Source organism: Coenobita brevimanus, chromosome 69 (assembly GCF_032717465.1).
Source record: "Coenobita brevimanus isolate Jiangsu-jjx chromosome 69, ASM3271746v2, whole genome shotgun sequence".
Lineage (NCBI taxonomy): Eukaryota > Metazoa > Arthropoda > Malacostraca > Decapoda > Coenobitidae > Coenobita > Coenobita brevimanus.
The window spans coordinates 18,059,323-18,083,793 of NC_137022.1; the positions used below are offsets into that span (position 1 = coordinate 18,059,323).

The 24,471-nt window shown below is 39.9% G+C and overlaps 1 protein-coding gene across 1 annotated transcript in view; it reads right to left on the bottom strand.

The window, feature by feature from the left end:
- Window positions 1-24,471, bottom strand: part of LOC145406106 (cGMP-dependent protein kinase, isozyme 1-like) — a 664,176-nt gene that overhangs the window by 180,729 nt on the left and 458,976 nt on the right. The window contains exon 3 of the mRNA XM_080277304.1: window positions 16,583-16,725. Coding sequence (XP_080133430.1) covers window positions 16,583-16,725 — 143 coding nt within the window. The remainder of the gene's footprint in view (window positions 1-16,582; window positions 16,726-24,471) is intronic.

The window sequence follows — 24,471 nt, forward strand, 5'->3', positions numbered from 1 at the left end:
GACCCTTCGATGCCTGTAGGAGGTCGAACACAACAGCCTCACCCTCTCATAACGGGCGTTTCTGGCCCGGTGAATTGGTACAATCGATTCCCAGGCGGTGCATGAATACATCGGCACCAGGAAGCCCTCAATACATTCCCTTGGAAAGCTGGGATTCCAAGGGGTTTCTTTGGTCTCATGAGTAAATGTATAGCTAAAAAAAAATTGTTGACTGTATCTACTACTTCTGAAGGCATCTCTTCTCTTCGTTAAATAATAGAAAAGTTATTAGCCTCTGAAAACCATTGCAGTCGGGCCGTGTCAAGTTAGGCTGCTCATTCGTCATTATGTTATTTTTAAACTGCTTAACCCCTAAGGTCATAAATGGCCCTGCGGGGGTTTGCATTACTTTGATACCCTGGCCTAAAAAGCCTGGTAGAGCAATTGCAATAAAAAACTGCATTTAATTTATCTTGCTTCTTACTTTATGTAACCTACTCCAAGACCATCCCAGCTACGAGTTGAGAGGGAGGGAGGGAGGAGGGCTGCAGCCCACCTACAGAGTGGGGGTGTGAGCCTCCTGCTACCCTGTCTCTCCCTCTGCCTATCCCCTCTGTCGATGCCTTATGTGATGTATCCCACTCCTTCTACCCTTCTTACTGCCACTAGAGCATAGAGCTGAGGCTTGGTTGTAGCAGTACCTCCCCTCCTGCCCCCCCCTCCACTCACCTTACCCCCCTGCCTTGGCTGATGAGAGACGTATCCCTCATCACTTCTCTTTCCTACTCAAATGTGCAGATAAAGGTGATATTTCCTTACTCTACATTCCCTCCCTCTGGAAATTCCCCTCCCTCCACCTTCCTCCTTTCCTCTACTGTATTACTCCTTGAATGAAGAGTCATTTCCCGGCTTTATTGCACTTTATAAACCTAAAATAAGACTTTGATTTTATTGTAGCAATACCTAGTGTATTGATGTGTGTATGTTATTAGCCCATTGTAATGTATGTTATTGGAAATTTACCATGCATTATCATATATTTTTCGTGGGTTACATCTCCATGCCACTGCTTTTTACACCTTTAGTGTTGTAATTATTTGTTTTCCTATGATAAGGGAAATATTTTTGCACACATAAAGCCATGTTATACCCTTATGTCATAGATATACCATGATATTTTATTATACAGGGTGTCCCGGGAGTTTAAGCCAAATCTTTGGGAAATGATAGATGAGGGAATTCTAAGCAAAAAATGTTATATGAACATGTATCCAAATCTCAACTGTTGCAGAGCTACAATTACTGATGACCTTATGGGCAAAAATGGTCTCCTTCATAATTCACTTCATAATTATACTTGAGAAAACACCCCTTTTTTGTGGATCAGGAGGTGCGGGGGGGGGGGTTGAGTGAATTGCGAACTTAGGGTTATTGCTGCAAGAGCCTCTACACTAGATTGCAGTGTCATTAATTTATTGTTGTACAACACACAATCGCTAAAATTATTCCACAACACTGCCGATATAATACTCAGCAATGCATTGTTCCTTCATTACATTCCTCCTACTGTATACCACACTGTCACTAGTGTCCTCCTACGGCACAAAGTATTGTAACAACCTCCAAGTAACACTATGCTCTCCTCAAAACAGCCACTAGCTATACAAACTATTAGCTTTACATTCTTCCTGCAATGCACCACACTATCATTTCAACAACCTATACAAAACATTACAATTGCTACCATAACCTCTGTGTCAGTGCTCGGCATCAGTCTTTACTTCACGGCACATAATTCAGTTTGTTGAACTCTTGTTGCACACTTAACCCGTCACGTCCCGAGGTTTTCCGCACCTCCGACATCCCCCAGTCCCGAGGTATTTTCGAATTTTTTTTTTTGGCTAAAACCTTCGCTTTTGGTGAGAAACATCGAAAATTCATAGAGAAATCGCTCACCTGAGGTTTAAAGTGCCCAATCCAGGTAGGAGTTCCTCCTTACCTGAGTGGGTTTTCTAACATGCTGGCACCAAAGAAAACGAGTTCTATGGGAGGGTAACTATTTTATCCACTCATAAACGGTATTTATTTATTTATTTACTTGGTACGAATGTATATGTAGTATGACAGTATATTGGTTTTCAAGCAGTAATAAAGGCATTATAAGCATTGTTTCACTCACTAACTAATCACCATACCTGACCTATTTTTGCCACACTATCTGATCATTATTTCTGGCTGTTTCTTCTTCTAATGCTATGTAAACATTGTCCTCCACATTGTCATCGACTGGGGAATCACTCTGGCCCTGAATAACTTTACTAGCCAGGTCACTAGTAACAGGTCCTTTGCCAAGACAAAGGCGTGAGGGGGGGAAGGGGGAGGTTATGCAGTGTAAGGCATTGTCCCTTCTTGGTATCTTGTACAGGAATAGAGGAAGGTGTCCCGTGTATACATACGAAAAATCACGTGCGAAAATTGAAAATTGTGCAAATTAGCGACCTTGCAATTGCACGACGTACTGGTACGTCGCCGGGACTGGCAAATGCAAATCGTTGCAACGTACCCATACGTCGTCGGGACGGGGCGGGTTAATCCTCCAATTCATGTTGACGCTAATTGCGTTCTTTGTAGTTTGCCATATAAACACACATAGATGCGAATTGCGTTGTTAACCCCTGAAATGCGGCCGTGATCAGTTGACCCCCCCCCGAGTGGCGGGGTTGTATCGCGGTCTGAGTACCTGTTGGAAAATATTAGCCAAAAATCAGAGATTAACCATAGAACATTATACTTGGTATGGCAGATAGTACTTACATTCAGCTTTCTCCAGAGATAGGTGTTGAGCCTTCGTAGACTACCCAAGGACTTGTGGAGACTTGCAAAGTTGGGTAACCAAATCTTCACTTTCACACCTCCAGCAACCCGGTTTCCCCTCTACCACAGCCTCATTCTGTCACAGTAAACTTTATACTACAACGTTAAGGTAGTTTGGAATCCGTATTTGTACAATAAGCACTGAAAATAAGGCTAAAATCAACGAAGCGTACGGCTGACATGCAGCGCGGAGGCGATCTTCCCATCACTCAACAAATATTTCCATTTTCACAGCTAAAAACGTGTATACTACATTATTTTCATTCATATTACTTTCCAAAAGATCACCGCGGCGCACTTTTTATTCTGCCTTATGCCCGTCACTTTATTCTCGTTCCTGTCGGCTGCTTGCACTGACTCGGAAGAGCTAGAACTTGCCATAATGTCACTTTGAAAGCCTGCGGTAAACTGACGCTAAACAGGGGCAAACCGTGCAAAAAAAAGCTAGTGTTACAACTGGGGAAACAAGCGTTTCCTATTAGCATAAACTGCTTGTGAGAGGAGAGCGCAGATTTACAGTTCTGAGCAGTCAGAGTGCTGCCATGTATCACAGCCAGGCTGGCCGGGCCGTGGTGGAGGGGGGAGGGGGGAAAACGCGATACTTGGCAACAACGGAGATCAGTAATACAAAGGTAAAGTATGCTAATTGTAGCTAAAGGGTGGTGGTACTGATAGACAATACCAGCTGGAGCCTGGTTGCCCGCAGTTATTCAAAATTTACTAGAATCGCAAACGCGATGCTCCGCCATTATGTCCTTTTCGCCGAGCGTCGCAAACGCGACGATCCACGTTTAAAGGGTTAAGCAGAAAAAAAGCCATCAAAAGGAAAGTCCGATTTTCATCAAATTTTGGTGTGTTCTAGTGGGTGCATCTCTCTTCCAAGGTAAACAATTAGCAACACTGTGACTGCTCTGATGAGATAATGCGCAGCAGAAAAATCTCAGTATCTTACAACCAGCTGGGCTGAAGGATAGCACTGCTGTCAGTCATTCCTTTAAATTCGCCATTTTCCCCCTCCCATCTGAGGCAGAAGCCATTATTGAAATATTGTGACTGTACAGTGTTTCTGACTATAATGTTAACTGATTGTGTCTATGGAACATAGACATATTGTTTGTAAAGCATTGGGGCCCGTTATCAATCGTTAGGTCTAAAGGCGGGATTCTGGTTTGTTATAACAGGATTTCCACTCTGCTTTACCCTGCCTGTAAATGATGTGAGTATTTTACCTTCATAGAGAAGCCAATACATATTTTTTGTGAAACATATAGCGCCTGGATTAGTGAAATAACTTACCTACCATAGCAGGCATTATGCACACCATAGAGATATGCCATAGTCACTAAGGAATCAAGCGGTCACGTGTGCCATAGAGTCAGGAAAGGAATAATAGAGGAGGTTGGGATGGAATCATGTGATAAGAGTTTGATATTGCATATGGTTTTGTGTTAAATATACATATAAAATAGTGCAGCGAGTGTTTGTCGAGAAATATTGCGTGCATTGACTGACTTAGCTCTGACTTAGCTCAAACCTAGCGCAAGTATCAGAGACAACAAATACGCCACACAATCACAGACTTCAGTGAAAAGGTATTGTATCAATCTCAGATAGTACTATATTGGGTATGGTCTAGTGTGAAACGTATAAAATAGGGCAGCAATTGTTCGCTGAGAAATATTGTGTGCATTGACTGACTTAGTGAAAACCTAGCACAAGGATCAGAGACAAGAAGTATACCACACATATATACGTATGTCGTGCAGCGAATTTTCATGGAGAAATCTATTGTGTGCATCGCATGTGTTAGGCAAACGTAGTGCAAGGAGGAGAGAACAAAATACGCCCCCCCCCCCACACACACACTTACACTCACCCACATACACACACGCTTCACACTACATAACTTATCTTCAAACCCTTCAAGGTCCTGACAACATCTCAACACATCTGGAGGAAGTGAGTTATCCATATTTTGTTGATTTGTATATTAACCTATTCCTATATTTCTATATTTTTTACACAAATAAGTATTGTTTTTTACATATACACATATGATGTGCAAGAAAGTTCAGTTTCAGTCTCACTACCTAGCAAAATGACTAGTGGTCATGTCAGGTTTCAGAGAGCACTATCAAAAAGCTTATGATATTTTATGTGTACACTTTGAGTAAAAAAAAAAAAAAAAAGGAAATAATAAAACCTAACGAGCAAAAATATGTAGGTGTGGGTGAGGCAGGGAAGGACAGTGTTTTTATCTCGCTTGCGGGGGAGGAGGAGTATTCTACATATGTTGTTCATTTACTTAAAAACTATTGGACGTATCAATTTCCTGTAAGAATCATGATAAAGATCAGTGAATTCTACATATGTACAGGACATAACAATGTAATATCTCTCATGAAAAGTCGTTGTTACGGAGGCGGGAATATAAAGGTTACTGTGCGCTCATGATGAAAGTGCAGCATGGCCTTAACTACTGTACCCAGTAGTTTTTTGTGATTTACTCGGAAACTATGAGGCATATCAAAAATCGGCGGGTACCATGAGAAAGCTCATGAAATTCTACACAAGATTATGAAATAAAAACATAACGTGTGCAAGAAAACTTTTGTGGTAGAGCACCCTGTACAAAAATCTTTTTTTTTTTTTTTTTTCAAAAAATGGCTTTCAGTTTTGGGCTATTTTCTCGAAAACTACAAATCATATCACAACCGGACTTTTCCATTACAAAGCTGATGAAATTCTCTATCAAAACTTCTAATAACATTTTTCTGTATGATGGAAAACATTCAAACTAGGACAGGGGTGCAGCCAGAAATATCAGTCAGGGGGGGCCAAAATGACTAATCAATTTCTGCAACCCATTATCATCCCCCCATCCTCTTCACATGACCAAACCATCCCAATCTGCCCCTCCTCATCACAACACCAATGCACTCCAATCCCATCCTACCTCACAACTCTTCCATCATAAACCTAGTTAAGAGTTCCACTAAGTTGCCTGTAGCTATTTATGCTGAAAAATTTCACTAGGAAATATGCTTTTCATAATCATGAACGGCTGTGTCCACCTACTGAAGGTACAGTTCCTGCTAATAAGACAGGTCTACCAATGACATACTGCCGAAAATCATCATCAGTATACCGTATATCATCACAAACTTTCCAATTGCATTTCTCATTTCCTCTCCTTTCCAAAAATTTCATTGTACAACCCTTTTTCCCCACTTTTAACACTATGTCAGTATATGCTTTTTTGCCATAATCCACATCACAGTATTTTCTCTCTTTAGGCCATGCATGCAACCTGAAAATGAGAAATATCTACTTATTGACACCAAAAACCACCATAAATACAGCAAACTATAAATATAGTAGTATATAATGCATGGAAAGTAGGTTTTTCCTAGCAAAAATCACATATGAAATTGTTGTCCCAACTCACCTTGGGCAAAAAAAAAAAAAAAAAAAAAATGGTGCCCAAGTCGGGACAATTGTCTGTTAACTCTTCAGCACTGCTCTGATGTAACTGCATTTTCTGGATCAATCAAAAAAAAAAAAAAAAAAACTATACTAATTGAAGATTTCACCAACCAAAAAGTAGACCTTTAGCTCTAAAACTGACTGTGGGAGAGGAAAATTGGCAAAATATGTGTATTTTCAAAAATGAAATTCTACAAAGGTCAAAATGCTACCCTTTCATATTTGCACATTTTTTCATGCATTATTCGTGGTTCTATAGAAAACTAGTATTAACAACATTTGTAAAGTTGGGGCAGGGCTATTGAATGGGCACCATGAAATGGAAATGTTTTGGCATTTGGTATTGCAGTACCCACTGTTCCAACTCACCCCATGTCCTGCATTGTCCCAACTCACCACACTCAATGGTAATGTCTATGAAAATCCATTGTCTATTAAATACTTCACTTAGTTCAGTGAGGATTAGTTTACTTCAGTGATGGTTGCCACACAGGGCACAAGTAGGCAAAGCCTGAAATATATCACATGGAAAATCTTAAGCAATCATTGGCTTCCAGTTTCTGCGTGCACCTACATGTATGCAGAGCTCATGGTATGACATTATCATTTGTTATCATTACTGGCAGTAATAATATCCCCTACAATGTAATGCAGTTGCTAAGCATAAACTGACCTTTTAGAACTTGAACTCATGAAGTCCTTTATACCTGATAGCTGTGGCTGCTTCCGTTTCATAATAAAGTGATCCAGGGAAACCCACAGAATACCTCTTTTCACTTCTTGTCACAATACAGCGTGCAAGTAGCCTAATTAGCAAGTTGTGTGGACTGGTCACTGGTGCAACACGATATGGTGAGAGTTGACTGATGACTGATGGCGCAAGCGGGTGATGACTGATCGTTCGTTCGTTTAAAGTTTTGTGCACCTATAGTGTAGGCCAGGCCATACATTGGTCTGGTCAGTGGGGTGTGGGTTGACTTAAAAATAGTAAGGGGGAAGACAGGGCCTGGGGACCGCCCAGCCCATATGTCCTGTCTTCTTGCTGGCTTTCTTGTACGTGTGGGGGATGACTGATGAGTGAGTGACACTCAGCTGATGGCCGGTAAGTGTTGCCACGATAGTTTATTTTTCTTGCCAATTCTGCCACATGTAGGCTTACATGCCCACAGGTACTCCTAACTAGTTAATTACCGGTACATAAACCTATTAGTAGCGGAGTTTCCCATTTTAAAGATAACGTGTCATAAGGTACATAAAAATATTTAAAATTTCGCAGTGACAAATGTTTCTTGCTTCTTTCCAGCATCCTCTCCTCACTCATCCGGGCACCAATAGCTTCCAGTGCATAAGTTTAAAACTCTGTCTCGCACCTAAAGTAAGTCTTAAATTAAAAAGTATATGTGTATACAAGACTTTTTACTCAGAAATGCATATTTTTTCAGTTCTCCAAATATGTGACATACCGAGTATTACACCCTGAATTGAACAAGTATTCAACATTTAAGATTCGCAGTCTATTCTTGAACACAGGTAGAAATTTCAGGGGGGAGGGGCTGGGCCCCTGTGGCCCCCCTCTGGCTGCGCCACTGAACTAGGATGTTGGGAAGTGAGATTGACGTTTAGAAATTTTTATTCACGGTGGCCTAATGTTTTTTTTTTTTTTTCTACTTATTGGCTAGAACAAACAGCGATGAATTAGATGATGTAGTTTCACAGCAATATATAGGGGTTTGGGTGGTGAAAATAAGGCGAGAATATGTGTTTTCAGCAGCTCACAGGCGAGCTGGCGGGGAGGGGGATGGAGTAAAATCGTGTGTCAGCAAAACTTATAAAATTTATGTGTGTGCGAGAGGGTTAATAAATATTTGTCATCATAAGTGTCAGAATTGTACAAGATTATTTTCATTCTTGCTAACAGAAGATGAAAGAAAACAACAATAGTTATGGACAAGATCTCATGGGCCCTTCGGGCCCCTCGCACTTGCTCCTGTAGAGGGCTCTCACTTTTATGTGCTGTTCAAGTGTAACATTGTCACTTGGATTTTCTGCGGCTAACCAATTGATCGTGTTATTTGCACCTTCGGGAATGGAACCCATGTTGTCTGAATGCAAGTCCGAAGTACACACACAGACACACGGCTACTGCTATATTTTATTTTACTTCTACCTCTGGGCAAAAAATTCTACGGAGATTCTATGCTGGGCTCCGGGAGCAGCGTTTTTTGGTCAAAATGTGATCGCTTATTAAATATAGTAAAAGTTTTTCAATCGTGATTGGACCAAGTTTTTTTACATCAGCAATTTTTTTTCGATTTTTTTGCCAATTTTGGTGCGATTTGAATGTGTAGTTTCTGCTGTCCAAAACACACACACACACACACACACACACACACACACACACACACACACACACACACACACACACATCTATCTATCTATATATATATATATATATATATATATATATATATATATATATATATAAAGTGGAAAAAGACCTGATTGGGATTATATGTTAGGAAATAAAACCCTACACACATCAGAAAGAGAGAAGGACCTAGGTGTGATTATCAATAACAGACTATCTCCGGCTGACCACATCAGTGAGAAGGTACGGAACATGTATACACTGCTTCCAAATATGAGAATAGCATTCAGATACATAAATGAAGACATGCTAAGAAAGATAATAACATCATTCATCTCACCAACCTTGGAGTATGCATCAGTAGTCTGGAGTCCTCATCTCAAAAAACACATAGACAAGATTGAAAAAAGTTCAAAAGGCCGCTACAAGATGGGTACCATGCTTAAGGGATCTAAGCTACGAAGAAAGACTAAATAAACTGAATCTACCAACACTACGGGAGAGAAGGAAAAGAAGTGACATGATTATGCTATATAAATGCATATCAGGGAAGGAGAAAATAGACATAAATGATTACTTAACCTATGGGGAAGCATCAGCAAGAGGACACTGCAAAAAACTGCATAAGAAGAGAGGTGATAAAGACGTAAGGAAATTTAGTTTCCCAAATAAAGCAAATGATCAGTGGAATGCACTACCGAATGAAATAGTGTGTGCCAAAACAATTCACAATTTAAGGATATGTACGATAACTATGGTTTAAGACACGGGACAGTACGAGCTTGACTCATTCCTGTAAAGATACAATTAGGTAAGAACAATTAGGTAAGAACACACACACACACACACACACACACACACACGCACACACACACACACGGCTACTGCTATAGTATATTAGAAGTGCACAGTACCGTAAATTCAAGGAGTCACTAGCATAGTTACCCAAGTAGCGAATGGATGAAATGGAAGATGAGAAGATAATGTAGGGAAATAGGTGAGCCGTCAAGATCGATAAACCTTTTGTGTTATCAGTTTTGCTGCCTGAAAAAGTATAACCCTAGACCTCCCTATCTTCCCTGTGTTTGCTTAGCGGTCAGTTTTAGGGCTTCTGGGCAGATAACACTTGTTGTTTTTCCCAGAAATTAGGCAGAGACCCTTTTGTCCTTGACCATAAGTGGATGTGACATTGTGTGGGAGGAACAAAATGAGAGTACTTGCCAGTAGCATTCTAAAAAATGCTTTCTTGGCTTTCTTGATGGCATGCTAATGGTTATGTGTGAGATGTGTAAGGCCCCCATTGGTAGCAGGTGCCTCCATTGTTTGTGTATGGCTAGAGATTACTCTTAAGACAGCCTAGTTGCCAGTTAGCCTGGAAAGGCAGAGTAAGTCTACTTCATAAGCTCGTGAACCATGTATGAGGCACACTTTTTGGTCACTTTTTTGGTCACACATTTTGACACATTTTGTCACTGTTGTCACCTACTGTCACATTACACTTTTGTCACATTTTGTTACACCTTTCCTCATATTTTCACACATTACTCAAAACATGACTTTGATTACAAAACACACTGTTTGTGCACCACTTCCCATTTTTGGTTCACTTCCCCATTTACACTAGTGTCTGGTTTATGTGGTCTGATGTGGTGTGTGGGATGAAGAGAAGACAGAGGGGGGTGCAAGGAACAGCGTGGTGGAATGAGGAGGTGAGACAGGCTGTGGCACAAAAGAAGAAAGCATACAATGAATGGATGAGAAATAGGGGCGTGGAAGAAGTTGAGGGGCGGAAGAGAGTTATATGTAGAAAGAGAGAGGTAAAAAGATTAGTAAGAGAGAGTAAGAAGAGAGTAGATGAGAAATTTGGAAGGAATTTAAGTGTAAAGTGGAGGGACTGTAAGAAAATGTTCTGGAAAGAGGTGAAGAGAGTAAGACAGGGTGGAAGTGAAGTTAGCAGGGGAGTGAAAGATAAAAATGGTAGATTACGAGTGGAGAAGGGGGAAAAAGTGAGCAGATGGAGAGAACACTTTAAGGAATTGTTGAACATAGAGGATGGAGGTGATGCAAGTATAAGTGGCTGGGGAATGGGTGGAGAAGGAGGGAGGTGGGAAGACAGGAAGAAATCAGTAGGATAGAAGTTGTGGAAGCAATGAAGAAAGTTAAATTGGGGAAAGCCCCAGGAACTGATAGAGTGTGTGGTGAAATGTTGAAGCATGGGGTAGAGAGATAGTAGTAGAATGGATGTGGAAGATGTGCAGATTGGCCTGGGAGGAAGGTAGAGTTCCGGAGGATTGGAAGTCAGGTATAATTATTCCCTTGTACAAAGGAAAAGGGGAAATAGAAGTGTGTGGTAATCACAGGGACATTTGTCTTCTTAGTATAATAGGAAAAGTGTATGGTAGGATACTTATTGACAGAGTTAGGGAAATAACAGAGGAATTAGTTGGAGAAGAACAAAGGGGCTTTAGGAAGGGAAGAAGTTGTGTAGATCAGATATTCATTCTTGGATCTTTAGTGGAAAAGTTTCTAGAGAAGGGAAAGAAGTTGCATGCAGCTTTCATGAATTTGGAAAAAGCATATGACAGGATCGATAGACAAGGATTGTGGAAAGTATTAAGAATATATGGAGTAGATGGGAAGTTGTTGAATGCTGTGAAGAGTATGTATGATGGTGCTAAGGCTGCAGTGCTTGTGGATGGTGTACTGAGTGAATTTTTCTCTTTGAAGGTTGGGTTGAAACAGGGATGTGTCATGTCTCCATGGTTGTTCAATCTGTACTTGGATGGAGTAATAAAAGAGGTACAAGGTAGGGTAGTGAATGTTGGAGTGGCCCTGGTGAGAGAGGGTAGTGTTTGGAAACTTCCTGTACTGTTGTTTGCAGATGATACGGTGTTGTTGAGTGAAGATGAAGGGGAGCTGCAAGGCTTGGTGGATAAGTTTGGGAGAGTGTCTAAGAAACGAAATCTAAAGGTGAATTTAGGGAAGGGTAAAGTGATGGTCTTTGAGAGAGGTGAAGTCAGTGAACGTACAGCGAGGTTGGATGGTGAGGAACTGGAAAATATGAGTACGTTTAAGTACTTGGATAGTGTGATGAGTAAGGATGGAGGTTTGGAGGGTGAAGTGCTTGAAAAGGTACAGCAGGGAATAAAGATTGCTGGTTCCTTGAAAGCAGTGATAAGAAACAGGGAAGTGAGCATGGAAGTGAAAAAGTTACTACATGACAGTATTGTGATACCAACTCTAACGTATGGAGATGAAGCTTGGACGTTGTTGGAAGGGCACAAGTCAAGAGTGTGAGCAGTGGAACTGAGTTATTTAAGAGGAGCCTGTGGAGTCACATGGAGAGACAGGCTGACAAATGAAGATATAAAGGAGTGTTGTTGTGTGGCTGTGGATGTGATAGGAAGCGTTAGGAGGAACACACTGAGGTGGTTTGGCCATGTGGAGAGGATGGAGGGTGAAAGACTGACGAAGAGAGTGTATGTGAGTGAGGTGGAGGGGGGGAGAGGGAGGGGGAGGCCGAGGATGAGATGGAGGGATGGGGTGGAGAGGTATATGAGAGAGGGGGGAGTGAGTTGGGAGCAGGGCAGTGAAATGGTGGGGGACAGGGCGAAGTGGAGGCGATTTGTTTGTGGCCACCCCGAACTGGATTAAGGTGTCTGGCAATAGATAGATAGATAGACAGATAGATAGTCTGGTTTATATCTGGATTATATCATTAACGAGTTCTCCTGATTTCTCGAGCTTTGTGAGTAGCCTACATAGCTTCCACTGATTGTGATCTGGTTAGGTAAGAAAAAACCCGTTTTATATTTGTATTCTGAGGCCTTCGTGAATTCCCCTTTGTAAAACGAATCCTGCTTTCTTCTTTGGTGCGTGTACAGTATATTATAATGTAAAGTTAGTTTTCTTGTGAGCTTTACCTTACCCCTTTTGGTGATATATTAAGGGTTAAGAGTGCACCATAATATATACCCCCATAGCAAAGGTAACGTATTGAATTTATTAGTGTTCAAGGAAGTGGCAAAATTATAAAGAATATTTAATCTGGCAGCTGTACTGAGACAAGATATTAACTGATCATACATTTAACAATATTCGTATTTCCAGAGCCAAATAAAATAAAGAGTATCATTAATACCTGTAATTCTTATTTTAAACATTATTCTTCCCAGAATATAAATATATATGATATTTTCTCTTAAATTAAATGAAAAACTTGTGCCTGTTTTGAAGAACAGGTTGTTTAATGTCTGGTTCTTTTACATTAAGAAGAAAACGTGGTTCCTCATTCATGACTTCAGATAATTAGCCTATGATCACTTTTGGCTCTTTATGTTGTATTTGTTAATACTGAAAAGCTTAATGAAAGTAAATGTGATGCTGCAAATGGCAACGGCATGTCAGCAGCACATTCTGAGATAGTTGGCCGCTCTCTTTCATTTCTTTCCAAATAAGAGTATATCTAAGGGTACTTTACAGCATTTAAGTTCGAGGTTACAGGCACTCTTGTTATCCACAAATTTCTCTCGTACCTTCAAAGAAACATAACCAAATGGTGTTTCAGCAGGTGAAACATAAGGGTCACGAAGCAAGTCACAATGCACTTTATAACACAAGAGTTTCTATTACGACTTTACTTTCAAGTGAACAAGTCATTGGCAAGATAAACTCTTATAACAGTAACACCAAAACACATCAGTAGCCCATGCTCCTACGAGTACACGGTCCAAGACGTATCTCACTGAATTTCTGACGTATGCACTCAAACACCGATGCCCGAATGAGACAGTTCCTGGTTACAGTTTCGTTAAGTAACCTACTTCTTTTACAGTAAGAGATTACATGATAATGAAATGTTAAGTCTGCTCAATCCATTAATTTATTTTTAATAATAAATTATACCTGCTATGTTCATTTATCATAATATTGATTTCCTGTAATTGATTAATTGTTTTACCGTGGCACACCAGGAAGCTGATGGCGGCACACCATTGTGCCAAGGCACAATGGTTGCGAAGCATTGCTCTACGATACACCACACCATCCCTACAACAACTTCTACGATACACTACACTATTACTACTACAAGCTCTACTATACACAACACCCTCACTATCATAACCTCTGGAACACACAACACTATCGCTGCCACAACCTCTGAGATACAACACATTCTCTACAACAATTTCTGTGATCCATTACACGATCACAACAGCATTTCTTACAGTACAAGGTACTATCACTACGACTGTTTGTACGATCCATCTCATTATCATTACGACAACTTCTGCAATAGGCCAAACCACAGTTCCAACAGTTTTACCGATACTCTACACTCTAGCCACAGTTTTCCACAATACACCACACTATCGCTACAACACCCTCTACAATACACCACGCTATCATTACAACACCTTCTACAAAACACCACACTGTAATTACAACACCCTCTACAATACACCATACTATCATTACAACACCCTCTACAACACACCACACTATCATTACAACACCCTCTACAATACAACATACTATCACTACAACACCCTCTACAACCCACCACACTATCATTACAACACTCCCTACAATATACCAAACAATCACTACAACACTCTCTTCAATACACCACACAATTGCCTCTGTAATACACCACACCATCGCTACAACGCTTTCTACAGTACATCTGACTGTCGCTACAACAGCCTATACAATACACCTTGGACGTTTCCAGCGCTGTTCCTCCATCACATCCCCCCTCCGACTTCCTTATGGATAACATTAAAATTTATTCAACTGATGTATTTTATGTATCACTGGCCTCAATACTAACAAGGCATATGGGCCTGATGGGGTCCCTCTCGTTGTCCTCAAGAACTGTGCTTCTGTGCTTACACCCTGCCTAGGTAGAACTCTTTTGTCTATCAACGTGTACCTTTCTTTCCTTCTTGCCGGAGGTTTCCCCTTATTCAACCTGTTCCAAAGAAGGGTGGCCATTCCCAACCCTCTAACTATCGCCCAGTGGCATCAACATCCTGTACTTCAAAAGTTCTCTAGTCTATTCTAAGAAGAAAAAAAATTAAAACATCTTTCCTATTACAATTTTCTTTCTGATCGCCAGTATGGGTTCCCCTGTGGATGCTCCACTGGTGCTATTCTCACCTTCCATTCAGACTCCTCGTCATCCTTCTTTCGGGACTTTGGCTAAAGCTTTGCCATTGCATTAAACATCTCAAAGGCTTTCGATTGAGTCTGACATAAATCTTTAATTTCCAAACTGTCCTCCTACGGTTTCTATCCTTCTATCTGTGCCTTCATCTCTAGTTTCCTTTGTGGTCGTTCTATAGCTGCTGTTGTAGACGGCCACTGTTCTTCTAGAGTTATCAATAGTGGTGTTCCTCAGGGCTCTGTCCTATTACCAACTCTCTTCCATTGGCTCATTAATTACCTTCCAAGCTCTGCATCTAGCCCTGTCCACTCATACGTTGATGACTCCATCCTTCACCTTTCCATTCCTTTCCCACAGCGTCAGTCTCGGCAGTTACTTCAAAAGGCAAGGGATGAGGCTATGACACACCTAATGTCTGACTTGGTTCATGTCTCTGATTGGGGTAAAAGTAATCTTGTTTTTAAATGCATTAAAAACTCAGTTCTTGCATCTATCAACCCGACACCATCTTCCACAGGAGTACCTTCTGATTTTTAATAATATTCAGCTTAATCCTGCATCACCTTTAAATATATTTGGGGTTTCATTCTCTCGGAATTTGTCTGGGAAGGAATATATTACCTTGCTTTAAAAATCTGCTTCCAAAAGGTAGGCTGTGCTAAGCTGACTCCATGCCTACTTTACCCCTGCACAGTTGTTGACTTTATACGCGAGTTTTATTCGCCCCTGCGTAGACTACAACTCTCATGTGTGGGGAGGCTACCCACATAAAGCTCTTCTCAACAAGGTGAAGTCAAAGGCATTTCGTCTCATTGGCTGTCCTCCTCTTGCTGGCTCCCTTCAACCTCTGTCTCTTCACCGCACTGTTGCATCTTCATCTCTTATCTATCGCTACTTCAATGGTCACTGCTCCTTTGAACTGTCTGCTTGCATCCCCTCGCCACTATGATGGGCGTGTACTCGTAACACCCATCTAGCATCAAACTCTCATCCCTTTTCTGTCCACCTCTCTAATGCAAGAGTTAACCTATACTTCCAGTCCTTCACATATGTAACAGGTCAACTCTGGAACTGTCTTCCTCAGTCTGTGTTTCCTACTGCCTATGATCTCCAGTCTTTCAAACACAGTGTATTCAATCATCTCGAAATGTTCAGGTCTTGATTTTGGCTCTCTGTATTTTTTTTTTTCTTGGAGGGAACAGTTTGCAGGCTCTTGGCATTTGGTTCCTTCTTCCTTGCATTAAACACACACACACACACACACACACACACACACACACACACACACACACACACACACACACACACACACACACACTGTCGCTACAACTCTCTCTACAATAAACCACGCTGTCGCTACAACTCCCTCTACAATACACCACACTGTCGCTACTACTCCCTCTACAGCACACCACACTGTCGCTACAACTCCCTCCACAATTCACCACACTGTCACTACAACTCACTCTACAGTACACCACACTGTCTTTACAGCTCCCTCTACAATACACCCCACACTGTCGCTACAACTCACTCTACAGTACACCACACTGTCGCTACAACTCCCTCTACAGTACACCACACTGTCGCTACAACTCCCTCTACAATACACCACACTGTCGCTACAACTCTCTGCAATACACTACATTGTCGCTACAACTCCCTCTACAGTAACCCTTACTATGGTTACAACAGCCTCTACGTACCAACATCGCCCTCCCGGATGACCCAGGAGCCCGCTGAGAACTCCTGGGGATACATAGAGTCGACAATCTCACGCACTTGGCTGGAGTCGAGGTGCTTAAGGAAGTCGTTGTCCAAGATGGCGTCCTTTATCAGCTGTTTCGATCTGCCAATGTAAACAAAGCAGAGATTAGCTGTTTGGTCTGAATATATAAACAAAGGAAATATAAGATATTTCATCATCAAAAAAAAAACAGAAGATCTGCAATATACCATCAGGTCAAATAAACATGACAGGTTGTGCAATATACCAGGAATGCCAGTTGTCATTCCAGTTCAGTCGACCAGATAGTACCCAGCAATCTGATTTTCTGCATATATCTGTCAAACATCGTGGCTGCATTAACTTAACCCAAATGTTCCCAGCGTCCTCAGTATAGAACGGAGCTGTGCAGTTTCAAAAGTTAACTAAAGGCCCCCCCCCCCAAAGGAAGGAATCACAAAACCGATACATGTCTAGCGCAGTTCAGAATATTACCTTGACCTTGACCTACTTTCACCTATTTTGAACTCGTAAAAGATTTTCATCCCTACTGCACACCTGCACAATTCTGTTAAGGTATCTTGAGTGATTGAGACGTTGTCGAGGTAACAGACACACAAACCTTGACCTACTTTCAACAGTTTCGAATTCGTAAGAGATTTTCATCTTTACTACATACCTGTATGTTGTGATGATATATTGAGCGGTTGCAAAGATATCATGGTAACAGACACACACAGACCTTGACCTATTTTCACCTATTTCGAACTCGTGATCGATTTTTATCTCTACTATACACCTTCAAAATTTTGTAATGATATCTTGAGCAGTTGGAGAGTTATCGTGCCAACAGACATGTAGAGATTTATAGAACGTAGGAGGATTACTGGGCCTTGGGAACAGGCTGTGAAGCCTATGCCCAGAGTCAGACACATAAAACACACACACACACACACACACACACACACACACACACACACACACACACACACAAATTGAAAATAATACTAGCTTCGCTATAGCGGCTGGTAATAAAGGGGGGAACCGCGGGTTGGAGACCTACGAGCTTCGCGACTATGAGCCGATAGGCGGAGGGCGGTACGCCTAGTACCCTTCCAGCACAATCCCTCACACAGAAACCATGGAAGCTAAAGGGTTCAGCTCACTGTCGCCCTTACTGTAATATGCTGGGGTGTGGGAATCCGAAAATAAACATCACTGTACGTTTTGCTCTTACGTTTTAGAGCAGCAGTGGCGAGGTGAATGAGGCCTCGCTCTTAGAGATGTTTAACCGACCTGAGGCAAAATTGCAAACTGTCGCTCTGCATATGAAGGTAAGCTGTAGTGTCATTTTTTAAAAGATCAATATATGTATACAAAACAATACATGAAATGTTGTGTCCGGTATGAGTAAGTGAAATATATATCACGTGTTCGTAATGCTTGAACAGATTGTCTCATGTGGTCTGCATTTGAAGAGAAAAGTTAAAGCTGCTGTATTGTCCTGTAAAAATAAATAAAAGATGAATCAACTTTTATTTTTTCTTTTGCTGGAGGCGGATGGGGGATGTAAATCTAAAACAAAGGGTACATCAGATGTTTTGTTCTGTATGTGAGCACAGAGGCCAGATGAGGTGTTTTTGACTTGTATGGATCGGTCTGCCGTTTCGATCTCTGGATATAAAAGGTTTAAGTAAATGAGGGGACAAACAACATGAGGTGATTATGGTGCTTATCTCTGTAACTTTGTTTTTCATGCTGTGGCGGGCTATTCATTTTTCTACCTTGAGATGCAATGGCACTGCATTATCTAGGTTTCCATAGTTTCTTCCTTAGGCGTTACATTAGGAACATATTTTACCAAACGACCCACAAAGTGTGGAGAGATATTTGGGTCAAGCGGCGCTACTTGTCCCAGGATTCTAAAGCTGGTGTTATCGCATCAATAGTGCTAAATACTCGGCAATCATGGCCATGGTCTACGTGGATGTAAACAAGGGATGACATCAGCTGTTTTGTGGAGTATATTATATCTGTGAACAAAAGAAAATTCAGACATTTTATTCACTGCATGCAAATAAACACAGGTCAGCTGTGAGAAAGAGTATCAACTGCTGTGATGGCAGCTGGAGAAGTTGACAGAGATAGCCGGGGTCACGTGTGAGTGTGACACAGACAAAATTGCCATTTTGGTATCAAAGGTGAAAGTGGAATTGATTAGGCGACACTTCATACCGAATGGAGCAACAGGGCACAGCACGGCATGATGTCTTCCGCCGGGAGTACTTTCATACGCCCTTTGGGGAAGTAATATAACTTCATCTTTACATTAGAGTGAAATTGTGGTCAGATATTGGTAAACCAGAGGTCTGCTGTCCAGGACACAATGTTTACATCTCGGCAAGGTGATAACATGTGAAGAAGTGTTGCATGTATACTAATGAGCCTCAGGAAAAAAAGTATATGAAGCTTGATCTTGGAGTCGCGCACAAACAAATGCTGTGAAATGCAGGGGTTACTTGCTTCCGCACTAATAATACCAGTAGTGGGGGAGATCAGTGACGTATTGTCGCGGTTAAATAATCTCTGAATACTATAGGGAACCGAGAAACAATCATTACACCTTTACGGTAAATGCTTAACCTGACGTCTTGACTGAATTTGTAGCTTCACAACGCAAAGATTGTCGGGTAACTATCATCTTGAAGCAGAATGGTGCAACAGTTTACATGGATCTTGCTCTTCGTATGTTCCTAAAAAATGATTTTCCAAACAGTGAATTGGAAAGGATGGCCAATTTGTTCTCCATTATTAATGGCTGTTCACATAGCAGTGTGCTAAATGCTTTTAAAAATGATATTTTTTCCTCAATAGGGGACAAAATTAGTAAAATTATCTTATTTTTTGTACTTTTACTTGGTTTTTAAAATTACAAAGATTATTTGTGTTAAGTGGCGGAAAATTTAAAAAAATGTTTCAGATTGAGATCAAGAAAATGTGACACTGATAAGCTAAGTAGTAGAGGGATAAAAAAGGGAGAGGATGTGAGAAGAGTAAGAGAATATCATTACAAACTGTTGAACATACAGACTTGAAAAAGTGCAAGTATATATTATCATGAACAGTTGAACATAGAGACAAGATCAAATAGTGAGCAACACAAACCGCAGCAGGACTGCATTTGCAGTTCCTATCAACGTCTGGCGACATGCATCCACCATTTTAGAATCAGTCCCGACCAACCCCCGGCACATAGGGGTTAAATCCATTGCATTTTCATAAGCTTTTCCAGTCATATGCAAATATCTGTAGCTTTAATGGTCGTCAGAATAACACAAATTTGGCGCTGTCCTTGGTATAGTTGTCTACACTCTACTACCCATATAACTGTGTTCTTGCTCATTTTCTTAACTAGGAAATGGCTCCACCCGCCATCAGATTGGTCTGAACTTGTTCCCAGAAAGGAACAAATCTCACCAGCTATATTAACCATTGGACAGGTACTTAGAAGTCAAAATGAAAATCAACGTAACTTAGCCCAACATATGGAAAGCATCAAGCAGATATTTAATAATGGTAGAAACAGAAGTTGCATTCAACCTCGCTTGCTTACCGTATTATATATATATATATATATATATATATATATATATATATATATATATATATATATATATATATATATATATATCATAATCATCATCATCATCAGCCATTGCAAGTTCACTGCTGAACAAAAGCCTCCCACAACCTTCTCCACGAATTCCTTGACTGAGCCAATCTTTACCATGATATGCCTGTAAACTTCTCTATCTTATCTCTCTACCTCCTGTCTGCCCTTTTTCTGGTACGCTTACAGTCTCTTGGAGTCAGTTAGTCAGCCTCTTGCTCCATCGGTTATCCCATATTCTTGCTACATGACCTGCCCACCTCCATTTCTGTTCTGTTATAACTTCAATAATGTCTTTGACTTTAGCCTGCTATCTCACCCAAGATAATCTTTTCCTGTCTCTTAAAGGTATTTCCAACACTGACGTTTCCACTGGTCTTTGAGGACAGACTAGTTGATTTTCCATCGATTTTATTAAAGTTCAAGTCTCGCAGCCATACGTCATATCGGGGATTATACTTTCGTTATATACTGTTTCTCTCATACATACTGTCATGCTACTTTTAGTAATGTCTCTATCTTTATCAAAAGTTTTCAATCAAACTGCAATTAGTTTTACTCCAGTTCATCTTTAGCTCTACTTTGAAACTTTCCCTATTTAGGTCATTTAACATTTCTTGCAATGTCTCTACTGTTTTTGAGCTTAGGGCAATGTAATATGCAAATCTTAATTGACTGACAGTGTAATATTCAAATGTTAACTGGTTTAGATTTATCCATGTATGTTTACTCCTTTGTTCTCCCAGTCTACCTTTCATAAAATACTTTCAAGGTATGTTGTAAATAATTTTAGTGAAACTCTATCTCCCTGACGCACGCTCTTCTCAATTTTCTTTTTCTTTTTCGAGACTTATGTAATTTAACCATAGCAGTTCCCTCTTTATATATGTGCTTCAGCAGTTTGACATAGTTTTCATTTACTCCGTGTTCCCGCAATGAACTTATAATTGCTGTGTGCTCCACTGAGTCAAAAGTCTATTCGTAATTAACAACATCTAAGCACAATGGTTTATTATATTTTGTAGTTTTCTCAGTTAGTTGATTCGTTCTTTGTAGATGATCAGTAGTTGAATACCCGCTTCAGGATCCTACCTGCTCACGAGGATGGTCTTCTTCCCAATTTATTGTAATTCTCTTCGTAAGGAGTTTAGTGAAGAGTTTGTAAATAACCGGTCATAAGCTAATGGATCAATAGGTTCTAAGATCTATTGTGTCTCCTTTCTTGTAAATCGATATTACTACTGCAGTACACCATGTTTTGGGGATTTTCTTCTTTATACATTGAGTAAAAAAGTGGGTGAGCATGTTTTCTACTTCTACTCCTGCATCCGACAGGAAATCTGTAACTCTTCCACATTCTCCTGGTGCCTTCCCTCCTTTCATACTTTTAAAGCAAATTTTACTCCATCTAATGTTACCTCTGGTGTTTCATTTGTGTCAGCTGAAAAGTTAGCTATTGGTACTATTGTCTTTGATGCATAGTTTTTTTTTTTTTTTTAATTCTTCAACTCTCTTTACCATCTTCTCTCTGCATTTGATGACTTCACCATTTTTGTCTGGCAGCGTCATAATTTTCCTTTTCTAATGCCATTTTACTCCTGGCAAATTTTCAGACTTTTTTCTTTTTTGATGGTGTCTTTGATTTGATCGATGTTTTTCTTTCCTTTTTCTTCTCCCTGTCTCTTGTTGATAAGCATATTTAATTCTGCTCTTTCTATAAATCTTTCTTTCTTTGTACTTTCTTTTCCTTTCATCTTTTCATGAGCTTGAGGGACACTTTTGAATACTTGTTGGCTTTGGTTGTATTAGCTTTCCCTACTAACTCTACTGATTGACTTCGCATTTTTGTTAGTCTATCATTCATCTAATCAATGTCACATTTAACATAATACGGAACCTGAAATCTGTTCGCTATTACCTACTAATGGCTGCTTTGTTTTTGCTTATCTTTTTTAGCATATCTTTTTATTTTTAATCAGCTTCTTTCTCTTACTTTTGAAACTGAATCTGCCTGTGCATTTCAGAATTCTGAGGTCACTTCCTAGTTGACCGCAGTGACATTTATGATCATGTTATTACAAGCAAGCAAGCACAGTGAGTCAAAAAAGTGAAGTGATGTTTACCCTACTTTCAACTGAGACATGAGCGCATATTGAGCTCATAATTTTACATGAACGTTTTTTGTATCTTTTAGGGGGTGAAATCAGCAAGAGTAATCTCCCCATTTCCGGGTTTTATTATTCGATAAATAGCCAAGCGTTTACCAATGTAGTTTTTGGAAACAGCAAGTCACGAACAGAGAACTGAACATTGTGCATGTGATAAATGCCACGGCACCTCACTATATGTACATCCAGAAAGAAAACATGAGAAGGTAAATAATTAAGCTCAAATATCTGTCTGTTATTGTTCAACTATCAAACCATAAAGTTGAAAGATTACACCAAAATGAAATTATGATAACTGGCAAATGTACAATAGCCCACTCGCTCGTCACGTGCTCACAAAGTGCACTTTACTATTCTTACCTGCAACAGTAAAGTCGATTCCACTCTTAGTTTTTGTGTTTGGACTTCTCTAGGTCCATTTTTCCCTGTTCTTTTGAGGAAGAAAGTGTTCATTATTCTCATGTTATACATTTCAGCAAAATTTCCCACCATTTCACCTCTGTCATTTCTTTTTCCCATTCCGAATTTTCCCCTACATGCTTCTCCAATTTTGGATTTGTGAACTTTTGTATTGAAATCTTCCATGAATATTATAGTATATCTGGGATTTTGTTCTTCCACAGTCTAGGAGATTTGTCATGGAATGTTCTATTCCTTCATCTGCGCTTTGAGAAGTCGGTGCATATACTTGTATGGCTTTCAGGATTTGTCTTTTGCCTAGTCTAAGTACAGGCCACGCTAGACTGGCAGATATACTTCTGAGTTCAATGTCCTCTACAAGATTTCTATTAATCAGAAACTCCACACCGCTAACTCTTTCATTTTGCCTTCATCTGTAATAAAATAGGTGGTTATTGCCTTAGAGCTGAATAAATTTTTCTTCACTTCCATGCACCTCACTCAAACCTACAATAGCCGAACTGATGTTTTCTAATTCAGTCATTAAAGTAACAAGTTTAATCTCTTCTGCGAGGCATCTTACATTGTACACGTAGATCTTCATGGATTTCAGTTTGTTTAATGTATGTAGATCTTCATTCCCTTTAGTTTATTTATTTATTTATTTTTTTAGTGTCTTGGTCTCTGATTTGCCAAAAGTGCTTACTCACACATTGCCTGTATGCAAAGGAGGCAGTGCGGTTGACTCATTAAGAGGCGATGATCCAATAAGAACGCCCGTGAAATAATTAGCATTAGAGTTCATGTTTGGTGGGGAGAATTGTGACAAATATTCTCATCTCTGCCACGTAGTTTCTGGTGAGATGTAATTTTTGTGCCACCTCATTCAGTGTATTCTGTGGAGCCATATAATATATATATATATATATATATATATATATATATATATATATATATATATATATATATATATATATATATATATATATATATATATATATATATATTTTAAGTGTGTGTGTGTGTGTGTGTGTGTGTGTGTGTGTGTGTGTGTGTGTGTGTGTGTGTGTGTAAGAAGACACCTGAGAGAAATGATATTCTTATCAGTATTAAGCATTAAGATTCCCTGATATCTGTGTTTATATCTTTCTCATTTCAATTTTATTAGTCGCCGTGTGACCTACAGTGTGCCTGTAGTAGTTCCTGATTTCATGACAGTAAATGGTCTGGGACAGTAACCTGTCATCCAGGAAGGGTGGAACTAGGCATGCGCATTTTATCCTGCTCATAGTGCAGATTCCAAAAGGAACATTATAGTCTGGAGGAATTTCACTGAACCTCGTTCCGAGACATATACAAAGTTTTATTGCATTTTTTATACATTGGACCCTCGTTATGAAAAAAAAAAAAAAAAAAAAAAGTGCACCCAGCTGGCACACTTGGGCATTTTGTTATATGGGCCGAAATTCAAAATGGCCACACAAAAAATGAAAAATTACATTATTTGATTACTACTGTCACTAGTTTTACTAATATTACATTATTTAATTATAGAATTATTTCAAGAAATTCTAGGCATAACAAAGTATATTATATGTGTGTAAATTGTGAAAAGAAAAATTACTCAGTTAT